The sequence below is a fragment of the Pantherophis guttatus genome, chromosome 1 (assembly GCF_059756535.1).
Source record: "Pantherophis guttatus breed Tessera chromosome 1, ASM5975653v1, whole genome shotgun sequence".
In the NCBI taxonomy this organism is placed as follows: domain Eukaryota; kingdom Metazoa; phylum Chordata; class Lepidosauria; order Squamata; family Colubridae; genus Pantherophis; species Pantherophis guttatus.
The window spans coordinates 153,339,285-153,353,502 of NC_142063.1; the positions used below are offsets into that span (position 1 = coordinate 153,339,285).

At 38.0% G+C, this 14,218-nt stretch overlaps 1 protein-coding gene across 2 annotated transcripts in view; it reads left to right on the top strand.

Annotated features, from left to right (window-relative positions):
* Nucleotides 1-575: 575 nt before the first annotated feature.
* HAT1 (histone acetyltransferase 1) overlaps nucleotides 576-14,218 on the top strand; it is a 32,125-nt gene continuing 18,482 nt past the window's right edge. The window contains exons 1-4 of one of the 2 annotated variants that reach the window (XM_034427314.3): nucleotides 576-819; nucleotides 5,244-5,315; nucleotides 6,961-7,036; nucleotides 11,457-11,577. In XM_034427314.3, the coding sequence (XP_034283205.2) occupies nucleotides 597-819; nucleotides 5,244-5,315; nucleotides 6,961-7,036; nucleotides 11,457-11,577 (492 nt within the window). In that variant the 5' untranslated portion in view covers nucleotides 576-596. Of the gene's footprint in view, nucleotides 930-5,243; nucleotides 5,316-6,960; nucleotides 7,037-11,456; nucleotides 11,578-14,218 lie in introns of both variants that reach the window. The other variant, XM_087884832.1, reaches the window with a different exon arrangement.

The window sequence follows — 14,218 nt, forward strand, 5'->3', positions numbered from 1 at the left end:
AAAATCTCCATTCCCACCCCACTCCAGGGAAGGATATTGCAAAATCTCCATTCCCACCCCACTCCAGGGGAAGGATATTGCAAAATCTCCATTCCCACCCCACTCTGGGCCAGCCGGAGGTGGCATTTGCTGGTTCTCCAAACTGCTCAAAATTTCTGCTACCGGTTCTCCAGAACCTGTCAGAACCTGCTGTATTTCACCCCTGATAAATATATATGCATGCACATACATAGAATTCCTTCTTTTTGCAATCTGTGTTACCGTATTTATAGATATATAAATTTATATTTAAATAAAAACAAGAAAGTCCAGTTTGCCTACTGGGGGGGAAAAAAGCACCTTTGGGATCTGGATGACTGAGAATCTCCATAGAGATTTACCGTATTTATAACACACCTAAACTTTACGGTATAATAATATAAGAAGGTGTCACTACTATTGAAGCAGAATGAGAAGTACGAAAAATGACAAGTTCTGGCGCTGGAAATTTCCTCGGAAAAAGACTGGTTGAAAGATCGAATTGGGCGGGGCTATCCCGAAGCGCTATCCTTTTTCTGAAGGGAAAGGCCAGCAATAATGGAGAGGAGAGGGGAAGGATGTCCAAACTGCGCGTGCGTGTGGGGAAAAAAAAAAAACCCCGCGGTCGTCGCTCCGGTCCCTTTAGCGCCGAACGAGCGGAAGGGCAATTCTTTTCTCCCTCCCCCTCCCCCCCCCGAGCATGTCATTTCCGGCGTGTGGGCGCGCGGCTTGATTCGCTCAGTTTGGCTGGGTCTGTTGACTTCGCTGGCGCCGAGGCCGCCGCCGTTTGGGAAATGGCGGGTAAGGAAGGTCCCTCCGGGCGCAAAAACGGGGCGGGTTGGAGACCCGGGTCTCCGGTGTCCGCTCGGTGCACTCTCGGCGAGAGAGGTTTCCAAGCCAGAGTCTGGCAGGTGATGAGCGGGGAAGCCCACCCGGTTTCGACTCTTAACCTGCCGTCCCGGAAAGCTCTGCTGGGCGGGAAAGGGCTCTTTCTGCCGCGGGGAAAGGGAAGGAGAACCGTCCCCGCTGATGGAAACGGGGAGGGCTTGTCTTGTCCTCCTGTTCGTGGCTGTTTCTCAACTCGCTTTGAAGATCGTCAGTTCACAAACGATTCGGAGGAGAAAGGGGTGTGCTTCAGGGTTATTCCCGTGGAGTGGACCCGTGGTTGATTAGTACAGGTAGTCCTCGATTTACAACAGTTCATTTAGTAACCGAAGTTGCAACAGCAACTGGAAAAAAGTGACTTGGGACCGTTTTTCACAGTTAACAACCTTTGCAGTGTCCCTATGGTCACGTAATCAAAATTTGGACGCTTGGCAACTGGTTCATATTTATGATGGCCGCAGTGGCCCGGGGTCATGCAATCACCTATTGCAACCCTCGGACAAGCAGAGTCAATGGGGAAATCGATTCACTTAACAAGGCTTTAACAACGGCAGTTGTTAAACATGACTCGCTTTAACAACGGCAGTGATTCAGTGAACAAAGGTGACCAGAAAAGTTGTAAAATGGGGCAAAACTCACTTAACAAATTTCTCATTTAACAAGAGAAATTTTGGGCTCAATTGTGGTTATAAGTCAAGGATTACCTGTAATGAGGTTGCACGGTTAATGTAAAGCATTAAACTCTTCAGCTCATCGACCCCCTCATGAAGTTTCAGATTGTTCGTCGACCTCCATGTATTCATGATGTGAAAATAATTTAGCAAATATTACTTCAATAGCCCTATGAATAATTATAACATCACCCCCTTAGATTGTTTCCCTTGGAGATTGATGTCAACCACTTTGGATAAACCTGGTGTAAACTACAGAATATTATAGGCCAGGTGTGGGTTCTACTTACCTTTATTACCGGTTCGCAGCAGGGCCACGCACTCTTCTGTGCAAGCGCAGAAGCTTCTGCGTTTTGATGACGTCAGGGTCAGTAGGCAGAGCCTCCCACCGGTTTAACTACCAGTTCTATAGAACCGATGCGAACCGGGGGCAACCCACCACTGTTATAGCCCCTACCTTTTAAGCTGTTGCAGAATAGTAGACTGAGCCAAAATGGGCAACCATGGTGTGACTGTCACATCATTATCTTAAACAAAGAGGATTCCCCAAGTAAATAACCACTAAATGTGGGTATCATGTTTGAAAATATCGGAGCATATTACTCTAACACAGTTTTTCTCATACTGGTACTCTCACACTCCATTATGGCAGTTGGCAGTTTAATACATCTGAATTTCATTAAGTTGAAGAACAAAACAAGTATTTGACAATAAATATATCTCAGCACCTCAGTGTAATTTGGGAAACTCCTGTTCCTCAAAAACCCTGTAATTCTCCTGCTTATGTTCTTTGAAACTTATTATATTATAAACTCTGTTCTAGCATTAGGCATAAGTTTTTGTCTCTTTTTGGAAACGAAAAGCTTATAGAATCTGCAATAATTATAAGATACGTGCTTTTACATATCTATAAATATTTTAGATTTTAGAACAGAAAACTAGTCCTTCTAGGGTGGTGATCTCTGAGTGTTGCAAAGTCCCTGCAGCCAGGAATTGATGAGTGACGGGGACATTGGGATATAACACTGAGACACTGACTTTTGCACCTCTACCTTGTTTCTGTCTTCATTCTCACCGGGAGGAAGAAAATGTTGAAAAAAATCACTGAGATTGAAGCTAAAAATGTAATTTGCAGTGACACAGATCTTTCCAGATATTTTGAGTTGCTGCAGCATTTTGTCAGCTAGTCTCTATACCTGGTAGTCAGAATGGGAGTTGGAGGCCAAAGCCTCTGAGAAATCCACGGTGCAGAAAGTTGCTCTGAAACATAAGTAACTAACTTCTGGCATGGGTGAAGTTACAGCAAATGTCACAAACCTGAATAAGGCTACAAAATTCGATTTGTTCCAACACTAAGTCAAATGAATAGTGGTTCATGTATCTTTTTATAAGTTTTCAAGGAGATGTTAGGTAGCGATATTTCTGGAATAGTAATTTCTATGCTGAGGACCAGAGAGCGTTTAAGGTTTTGTCTTAATTCATGCATTCTATGATTTAATCACTTTTTTTAGGATGCCAGCCAGTGTTGTAATAATTTGAACTAATATGTATAGGTTCTGAAGCAGTTCATGCCTCTTTTATTCATTAATTGTATGAAAGGAACATTGCATAATTATCAGAGAATAGAATTGGACTGCTCTCTTTTCTAGTAGTTTTAAGTGCAATATTGGCCTTACTTCCTTTGAGTTTAATGTATTAGATAGATGTCTTTACTAAATCTCAGAATAGCATCTCATGTTACATAGGAATAAGATACAACAAACAAGATACATTACAACTAGAGGATATTATCACTTAAAAGTCTATATGGTCATAGATTGAGAGTCAGTATTATGCTTCAGTTTCTTAATTGCTACAAATATTATTGTGTTAAAGCAGTGTTTCTTAACACTGAGGATCCCAAAAGAACTTTTGTTGGTATTGGTTATATTTATTGATATTTACCACATTAACTGTTAAAATTGACACATTCCTACAATATTTATTGAGTATCAAAATAAAGTATTAAATTAACAAATACTTTTCATAAACTATTTTAACAAATTAAAAATAGTAATAAGAAAAGTGCAACTCTTTTACATTTTTGCAAATGTAAAACAATATCTGACAAATAATGTTGAATTCGCAGACTCATAACATAGTTGGGGGTACTCTCGGGGAGCCTAGGACCACACTCTAAGAAACACTGCTTTAAGGGATCATTCATAGATGCAGTAGCTATTTTGTCAGTCCTTGAAAATAGATCCTATTCTCAATCGCATAATATGTTATAGTGGTGAATAACTATTACCAGGTTGAGATTTGTTCAAGTACATTTATGTCAATTTTCTAGCCTAATATAGGATGAATTATAAATAAATCTGTTAGTGGAGTATATAAATAGTTAAGTCTTCAGTCCCTGAGTTACTTTATTCCACTGTGGAATAAACCAGTAGTAGAACCGACTTGTGATTGCTGAGGTTGAAATTCTGAGTTAACTGGGCAAGATGAAGTCTTCAGCGTCTAGGCATAGGATTTCTAATAACTGAGGAAGACGATGTACTGTACTATATCTTCAATTTAACGGTCTTGTAATGAAACTAATGAAAGGACAACTATCTTTCTCCAGCCTGAAATGCATAAGTAAAAGTATAGTCTCTCCCAATTTGTTGAGCTTCTAAAAGTACAATGCATCTGTAAGGAATCTGGAGAGGAAAACTGGGTCTTGCCCCTTGCTTTGTGGCAGTGATCCTCAGAATATGGTGTCTATTATTGCCAGAGTGGTTTGCCAGTTTATGAAGCCAGATAAAGTTGAAGAATTTTCCTATAATTGTGATAAGACCTCTGAAGTTTCAATCTGTTCACAAATTGGATTTTGAGGAAGCGAACAAAGAATTACCCTAAATTTTCTATGGGGATGGATTGATTGTATAACCAGCCAAGTCCAATTCTATCTAGCCCTAATGCTTGATGCACTTTTACCTCAGAGGCACTGAACTGCTATCAAAACAAAAGGCAACTGGACTATGTTTTTCCCCTTGAGGAAGAAGACATTTCACTTCTTATCCAAGAAGCTTCATCGATTCTGGCTGGATTGGGGAGGAGAATGGAAGGATTAGTTCTGACATTAGTTCCTTCCTTCCATTACGCCGCCCCCTCCCCCCCCCCCCAAAAATAATGCAGCTAGAACTGATGAAGCTTCTTGGATGAGAAGCGAAACATTGTCTTCTTCCTCTAGAGGAAAAAACATAGTCCAGTTGCCTTTTGAAAAAGCTCTTTTGAGACAACCATGATCTGGATGACTGAGAATCTCCATACATACTCTCAAAACAATACCCACTTTTGGAGTGTAGCCCTGAACATGTGCTGGTATGACGCTCAAACCAGTAGAAAGTGCACACTTTCACAGTAAGAAATTTGATCCCTGAAAGAAAAACAGAATCCATTTGATTAGGCATACTTCTTTGACCATACATTTTATTTCTTTTGGACAAATGGCCTAATACAAACATGACATATGAACTACAAGATCATAGTGAAGAGTTGTGCTTGTTAGACCATCTTTTAAGGTGCTTGTTTCCTTCCTTGATATCCTTGCTTTTATTTAAAATAAAATAATATGTAAGTAAAATATTTGTTTAAGTGCTTTTTATATTGTGGCAAAAACTGATTTAAAATTCTTTTCCCTAGGTCTCTCTGCTATGGAAAAGAAATTGGCTGAGTACAAGTGTAGTACAAATGAAGCAATTCATCTAAAATTAGGTAAAAATTTAAATATAGCTCTTATGGAACTCACTATTTCAGCAGTTTTTGCTAAATAAAAATTTATTTTTAAAGACTAGCAAAGTATCAGTCTTTCATGTATATATGTGCAAGCATCTTTATAGAATTACTGTAACAGTAGAATAATATGGTTCCTGTTTTACTTATTTAATGATTTGTTGCATCTCTTGCTATGTGCTGAATATATACTGCTCAAAAAAATAAAGGGAACACAAGCAGAAGACATCCGAGATCTGAATGAATGAAATAGCCTTATTAAATACTTTGTTCTTTACATACAGTCACTGCTCAAACAACTAAAGGGAACACAAAACTACTGTATGTAACGAACAAAGTATTTAATAAGGCTATTTCATTCATTCAGATCTCGGATGTCTTCTGCTTGTGTTCCCTTTATTTTTTTGAGCAGTGTATTTGAAAATTATCTGGATGAGTATTGAACAGAGAAGTAGGCATTTTCCATCAGATGGGTATTAGAACTGGGTTTAAATATCACTTCAGGTCAAAATCATCTTCAGGAAAGTTGGTTAATTAGCAAAGCTAGAAATGTAAGATTTATTGCAGTCTTTTGCTAACATCAGCTTCATCTTGGAATTGCTGATATTTTAAAATTTTCTTAGTCTTATATAGGTAGTTCTCACTTACCAGTAGTACCAGAAACTCCATCGCTAAACCTTGCAATCAGAAGCCAGAGTGAAGGTCACAAATAGTTATCATGGTTATATTACTGTGGGACACAGTGAGCATAATAATTGTGAGCTGGTTGCTCAGTGCTGGAATATAAGGCTTGTCATAAGTGTCCCTCGTTCAGTGTCATAACTTCAAATGGCTGCTAAACAAGGATTACCTGTATTCAGTTGATTTGTGTACACATTTTTGCGTTTTGATATGGAAATGGCAATGTGTGAAGAAGCCTTAGGAATTCAAGACTATTTAAAAGATATATGTGATAAAACACAAAAATACTGTGGAGAAGATAATGGAAAATAGATTTTTTTCCATATCACTACATTCTGAATCAGAAATTGTAATAATGTCAATCTGAAATTGTACAGGATCTACTTATTTAATGGACTATATCTACAGTAGAGTCTCTCAAACTGATTTTCTGTAACAAAGAAAACCTTGCTGTGATATGTATTTGAAACTGAAGAAAGCATTTATCTATTGGGGCTGGAGCAATTCTTTGTTCCCAAAATGTATGACTAAAGCAACATAGAAGGTTCTTGACTTCCCTCTTCCAAGATGTTCTCTTGGTGGTAGCAGAAAGCTCTGCTTGCATTAGCACTTATACTCTGCCAGTGGTGGGATCAGAGAAAATATATTGTAATGTCCTAATGAGGAATGCTGGAGTTTTACAGATTGCTAGATAATCACAATTCCTTTGTAATAATGCCAACTGAAGTAGTTGACTCCATCCTATTAGAAATGAGTTGTAGGTGAGTGAGTTTAAGAGTTGAAAAATATTAGCTCAGTAGTACATAGGATTTCAGACATGGCGTAGCCTCTCTAGATGCACAGATACTCCTCCTTTTTATACTGATACGATTTCTGTAAATTAACCAAAATATGTTGGTAGATCACTGCTAGCTATTCAAATGCAAACAACTGTTTTTCTCATTAGTCCGCTTCCCAGAGGATTTGGAAGATGATAGTACAACATTTCATCCAGAGTTCAGCCATCAAGTTTTTGGGGATGAGTAAGTGACATAAGATATTATAAAAATAGTTTTAAGATGTTGGATTTTGTACTGATGCCATAAAATTTAACAGTAATGCTTATTAAATTACATGCAGTTCTTTCAATAAATATATGGATCTATAATTATTTTTGCCATATAATTAGCTGTGGTCAAGATCTACAGAATGCTTGGCATTGCTTCTGTGTTATAAGATGATGTGATTGGTGTGACTGGGTGGGTGTGGCCAACTCAATGTCACTCCCACCCAGTCACATGACACACACCCCAGCCACGCCTACCCAGCCGGTCATTAGGGCAGAGAATCAGTTGTTAAATTATTTGCCACAGCCGGCCCTACCTCACCCCTCCCCACCCAGCCACCGATCCCCCCCTCTCTTTCCTTCTCTGTCTCTCTCTCCACTCTCTCTTTTTCCCCTTCTCTCTCTTTCCTCTCCCTCCCTCTCTCCTTCCTCTTTCCTCTGTCTCTCTCTTCTCTCCTTTTTCCCTTCTCTCTCTACAGTAGGAAATGGCAGATGGCTACTTCCGGCCTTTGTTAGTGCTGGAGACTTGCGACTGTCCTTTGCTCCAAGACACTAGCCTCACCCGCGCTGCTGTCAAACCCCACATGCCATGCCTGGGGAGAGGAAGGAGCCCCTGAACTGGTGCTGGGTGGTGGGAATCTGATGTCCGCAGGCTGACCAGCCTATGAGCAGTGCCGATGATCACCTGGTCGGCGGGGAGCCGAACACCAGCTATCCAGCTAGGAGGTGGGGCATCACAACACAGGCGGCCTGCAGGCTCTTCAGGAAAAGCAACTGACATCTGGGAGGCGAGAGCGAGCCAACGACTCTGCTGCTGTTGCCGGGGCAAGTGGGGGGCAGGGTCACATTGTGGCTCTGCCTTGTAATGGGCTCCAGGAGGAGGAGGGGACCCCGTCTCCCCCATTGTGAAGCACACTAAATTTCACTGTGCTGTGGAGGTGGCAACAGCAGCAGCATCGGGAGCCGCAACAGAGGGCTGTAAGAGCCACATGCGGCTCCAGAGCTGCAGGTTGCTGGCACCCATTCTAGAGTCCTCATGAGGAGCAAATATGTAGAGCACATGTCGGTGATCATCTGTCCTCTCCTTGTCCAATCAATCAGAATCAGAATAGAGCTGGGAAGGATCTTGGAGGTCTTCTAGTCCAACCCCCTGCTGAAGCAGGAACCTTATACCATTTCAGACTGGAGGCTCTTCAGTCTTTTCTTAAAAACCCCCAGTCCTTCTTTTCTCTAGACTGGCCATATCCAATTCCTGCAACCATTTTTCATATGTTTTTGTCACCAGGCCCTTAATCATCTTAGTTGCTCTTCTTTGCACTTTTTCCAAAGTCTCAACATTTTTTTTTTGTAGTGTGGTGACCAAAATTGGTTGCAGTATTCCAGGTGTGGAATTCACCTAATCTGTACTTATATTTTTGGTTTTTCATGCCTTGGTGTAAAACTTTGCTTTTCTCCATATTACATTTCATGTTGTTGGATAGGGCCCATTGTTCAAGTCTGCTGAGACCTTTTTGGATCTTGAGCTTGTCTTCTGGGGTTTTGGTTATTCCTGCCAGTTTAGTGTCATCTGCAAATTTGATGAGTTCCCCTTCTATTCCCTCATCTAAGTCTTTTATAAAGATATTGAAGAGTAGTGGGCCTAAGACAGAATCTTGTGGTACCCCACTGCTTTCTTCCTTCCATGTAGACATAGTACTGTTAAGGACTATTCGTTGAGTATAGTTTGTCACCCAGTTACTAATCTATCTAGTGGTGATTCTGTCTATCCCACATTTTTCTAGTTTAGCAAGATGTAGGTTGTGGTCTACTTCGTTGAATGCCTTGCTGAAATCCAAGTATACTATGTCCTTGCTGAAATCCAAGTATTCTATGTCCACAGTATTTCGCTGGTCTACTAATTTAGTCACTTTGTCAAAGAATGAAATAAGATTGGTTTGGCATGATCCATTTTTAACAAACCCACGCTGGCTACTAGTTATAATTTCATTTGTTTCTAGATGTTCACAGACGTGGTTGTTTTTTCTTCTAATAATAATATTGGATTGATGTTAGGCTGATTGGTCTGTAGTTTCCTGGGTCAGTTTTTTTCCCATTTTTGAAGATGGGAACCACATCTCTTTATTCCTCTGGCAGTTTCCCCGGTGCTCTGGGATCTTTTTAAAAGATATGGTATGATAGTTCTGAGATAACATCTGCCAGCTCCTTCAAAACTCTGTGATCCATTAGGACCCGGTGATTTATATTTATCAAGATCAGACAGGTGTTCTCTTACCATTTTCTTGCTTATTTTAATTTTTATACCTAGCCTGCCTTTTACAGTTATGTTTTTGGTAGGTTGGGCTATACTAGTTTCTTTTTGCCTGAAGATTGATACAGAGAATGAGTTAAACAGCTCTGTTTTCTCTCTACCGCCTGTTACTTCCTTGCCATCTTCTCTCTTTAGTGGACCTACTGTTTCCTTGATTTTTCTTCTTGTTACTTATATGTTGCAAGAAACCTTTTTTATTTTCTTTGACTTTTGTTGCAAGTCTTTGTTCATTCTGAGCCTTTGCTTTTTTGACTTCATCTTTGCAGATTCTGGTAGCTGATAATGCCTTATTTTTTGTACTTATCCTTTGTGTCTTTCAGTTTATCAGAGAGATCTTTGTGCACATTACAGTGCTTTTGGAAGTTTCTTAAAGTAGGGGTCACCAACCTTTTGGACCTCAGGGACCACTAAATTCATAATTTTAAATCCCGTGGACCAGTAATAAGAATTTTTAAAAAAGATAAATAGTATTTAGTGCAATATAAAAAATGCAAATACTTTTTCTGCGGACCATCAGAGACCACCAGTTGGTGACCACTGCCTTAAAGTTTAGAAGTAGTTTTGTCATGTGAAACAATAGGCTGCTATTTTAGAAATATGAATCTTAATGTCTTTTGGGTATGTAGTTCTTTAGATCCACATAAAGCTAAAGCTTAATTGTTATGAATGTCATAGCATTCACTTTTTCTTATTGTTTTAACTTGTACACCAACATAATCTATTTCACTCCAGGAAGTTAACAGCATTAACAAAAATTCCTCAATGTAGTTTAAGTATCCATGGTAAACAGGAACACAATTACTTTAAATTAAGTTTAAAATCAAAATAAAACTGAACAGCACCAACATTAGCAAATTAACAAGTCTACCTTTTGTGTGTGTGTATGTGTGTGTATATAGAGAGAGAGTTAAATTATACCAGGTGTTGTTGTCAGTATTTTGATGCAGTATTGGAAACGACTGAATTTCTGGATGAATGAATTATTCTGAAGTTGAATCCAAACAAGTCTGGGTAATTATTGTCCATCACATGGTCTGACATCTCCAGTATCATTGCCCAGGAAGATACAAGTTTGCAACTTGATTCTGTTGGATGGGGGTTTCACCCAACCTCAGCAGGTGCATTAATTGCTATCTTACCTAAATATAAGGACCTTGCAATGCAACTTACACCCTCATTTGCATTTGCCTGAATTAATACAATGTGCTATATTTATGGTTGCCTGTGAACACCACCCAGACACCTCAGAATGCAGCAGCCTGACTATTAGCCGGCCTGTGCCAATATAAGCACATTACAACGGTGCTCTAGGCTGCGCACTGGCTTTCTGTTGGCTTTAAAGTGCTATTTTTGACCTTTAAAATCCCGGGTTTGGGTCTGAGGATTCCTCCAGGACTGTTTTTAATCTGCTACAACTTTTGTAAAATGCTTAACCTGAGTCATTTGGAATATTTGACTTTGATTGCTGCCATCCATTTATTTATAAGGTTTTTAAAAATTATTTTTGAACTTGTTTTTTATGTATGTTATATGTGTATGCTATAATATTACAGCATAACTATTAATATATTTTGTTGCTAATACCTGAATACATTAGGGAATCTTATAAAATAATATTAAAATATTTTTCTCTGGGTATTCATGGCAAATGAATTATCTCAATGAGAAATAATAATTTTGTGATTGTGTTGGCACATCTCAGCAATGATTTGCTCTGTGTTTCTACCTCAATTGTTTTAGGTGAATAAATCACAATTTGAAACAATTATTTGTCAATTGCATCTGTGACTTGGAATGATATATAAATATTAATGGTTTTCAGGGTTATTCTTGGTTCATTTTTATACTCTACCAAATACAGTAATAAATCCCTAGAGGTACAAAACAGGAACAACTAAAATGGAAATACTGAAATCAGAAGTTGGCCAAACATCTGAATTTCTCATCTCCAAGATTGTCTTGCTCAAGAAACTATAATTAATTAAAACAAATTGTGGGTTATTGTGATGTATGATAATTACCTTAGGAATTTACTAGTTTTCAACTGTAGAAGAGCGTTTCAGTAATTCAGTTTGTGTTTCTCCTACAGTGAGGTTGCCTTTGGTTACAAGGGACTGAAGGTTCTTTTGTATTACATCGCTGGTAACTTGTCAACACTGTTTCGCATTGATTATACATCAAAAGTTAATGAGAACTTCGAGTGTGTGGAGGTAAAATCAAATATTCAGATGTCATCTAAACTTGTTAAGGTTGCTTCTCTTCAGCTTTTTATGATCACGTTTATTTCCAAACTCCTTCACTACTATCACAATCCATATAACTTTTATTATTGTACTTGGAATAACGTTTAATGAGTATTGTAAACAAGCTTTCTAGGAATTTGTCATCCTTTGTTGGAAAGTCTGCTTTATACAAGTAAATTGCATACGCATCAGAAGTCTTAGTTATTTCATGCTTCAAGTATATACGCCTGAAGAAATTCTCACTTATATGCTTGTATTTATTTGTATCTGTTAGTTGAAATAGAACTGATGTAAAACTATAATTTGTCTTATCTCATGGGCCACTTCAGAATTACCACATGGCAGCTCTAAATATAAGTGCTATTTAAATTGTTGGTCATTTCTGAGTATTGCGAGAATGTGATGATGCTAGGTTTCCTCTAAGGTAGGAAGCGACATCTCCTTTTAATCAGGACTAAAACATTGTTGTTTTTCAGCATTTGATATTGGTATCCTTAATCATCAGGACTAAAGTAGACTGTTGGGCTCAAGAATTCAAAAAGTTTCCCAGGAATCTTTTTACTTATGTGTTGGTGCTTTTTTTTTACTTTGAGTAACAAAACTAGGAAGATGGGCAGAATGCCCATGAAATGTTTTCCATATTGCAGAGTAGTTTAGATATATTATAGTTTGTATTTTGACATTTTTTGAGATTGAAAGTTAAGATATAGATTATAAATTTAGGCTATCTTGGCTGTTCATCGCCCTGAGTCCTCCGGGAGTAGGGCGGTATAGAAATTTGATAAAATAAAAAATAAAATAAAAAATAGCAATATGTGAAAAAACCCTGAGCTGTAAATATATTGTTTTATTTTTAATATGAGGGAGGGGAGTTGTGAAATTATGTTAATAAAACATTACCTCCGTGTTTACATTGAATCTAGTTTTACTTGTTCACAATTTTGGCAACTCAGATCAGGTGTTTCAGTTGATACAAAAAAATGGTAGACTGTTAACCAGCGCACAAGACCAGAAACATTAGTCTGAGTTTTGACAATGGCTTGTTTTTATGGCGTTTTACCTGTATCAATAGTTGGCGAAAGTACTTTGTGAGCAGATAGATGGGATATAAATCATAAAAGAAAGAGCTATCTTTTTTAGTTCAGTGCTGACTTGCATGAGCCTAATAGGATTTTTAACATGTAGAATAAAAATGTACTACAGAATAATGCTACATTAAAAAATAGTTTGGTTTTCATCTCTTGGCCTTCTGTTTTTATTATTATAATAGTCTCTAAGAGTTACTTTGGCAATTTTAGTACAGCTTAATAAAGGCAGTCTTTTTGTATCTTTACACACACAGATTTAGTTTAGAAAAATGTCTTTTAGCCTTGTCCCCAATCAGTTGCATAAGATGAAAGCAAATTTATAGAACCGTGTACATTAATTACACAACAGCATCTTAGAAATATAAAGCTGATATATATGAATGTTAATAGCATCAAGACATTAAGAATGAAATATGCAAGGGCTGAACTCCATCCATACTCTACATCCCAAAATATAGCTAATAGTGAAGTATTATTCCTTTGCAGGTGCATTGCTTCTACTTAGGGGGATAATAGTTGAAAGGACTGCCATTAGCAGTGTGTTGTATTAGCCTTTTGTAGTGTATTTTGTCCTAAGCATCTTAATTTCCCAGTTTTGAATGCTAAGTAGCAAAGGTCTTGGTTTAGAATTAATACTCATCATGCATGTAAACGGTGTGAAAGAGCTGCTTAGTAAGTTAATACAAAGTGTTCTTGTGTCAATCCTTATGGAAATAGATACAATACAAACATTACAGCTGAACTCATGACAAACTCCATTAAGTAAAAACCTGGGCTCATTGTTCAGGGCATGGTTTGAATAGAATGTAAGCTCATTTTGTTGAATGTAATGTCAGGCTTTTAGGAGTTGTATTGAGGGGGGAGGGTTTTGTTAAGTTGAGACCAATTCATTAAGTTTTATTGCCTGGTGAGAAGCAGCAATACATTATTGTTAAACTTCATCAGATATTCATGGCTAAAGAGAAGTAGTAAACGTATTCAATCAAGTGGCCGTTTGGGGGCCTGAAAAGGATTATGATGTCTGCTCAGCTGATAGTCTTATCACACTTACTTTGACTATTTAATAAGGTTAGTCTTAATTCAGTTGTGCTTATAAAATGTGTACGATTTTCCTCATCCTTTGGTTAAATTAGATTTAAAAATAAGTTCTCAAGATATAGTTGTTTGCAGTCTTTATTAAATTGCTAAAGTAATTTGAAGTAGGACAGTATTTTCTGGGCTTTCTTGATATTTGCCTGATTGCATTTTTCTTGGATTCTGGTTTATATATGAGGGTGAGAAAAGCGTTGATCTTTATACTGGGGCTAGCAAGCCCTGGTTTGTGTGAGTTGCTTTTGCTTAGCTTCTAGGGTATAAGAATGGATTGAATATGCACTGGTCAGAAATAGCGAATGTTATGGGAAGAATGTCTTTTTAAATTTTCTTTTTGTTACTGAATAGTTACATAGTTGTATTTTATCAGAGGTTTTCAAGTAGCTATGAATAAAACACCAGTGCTGTTTTCACAATTTTTATTTCCC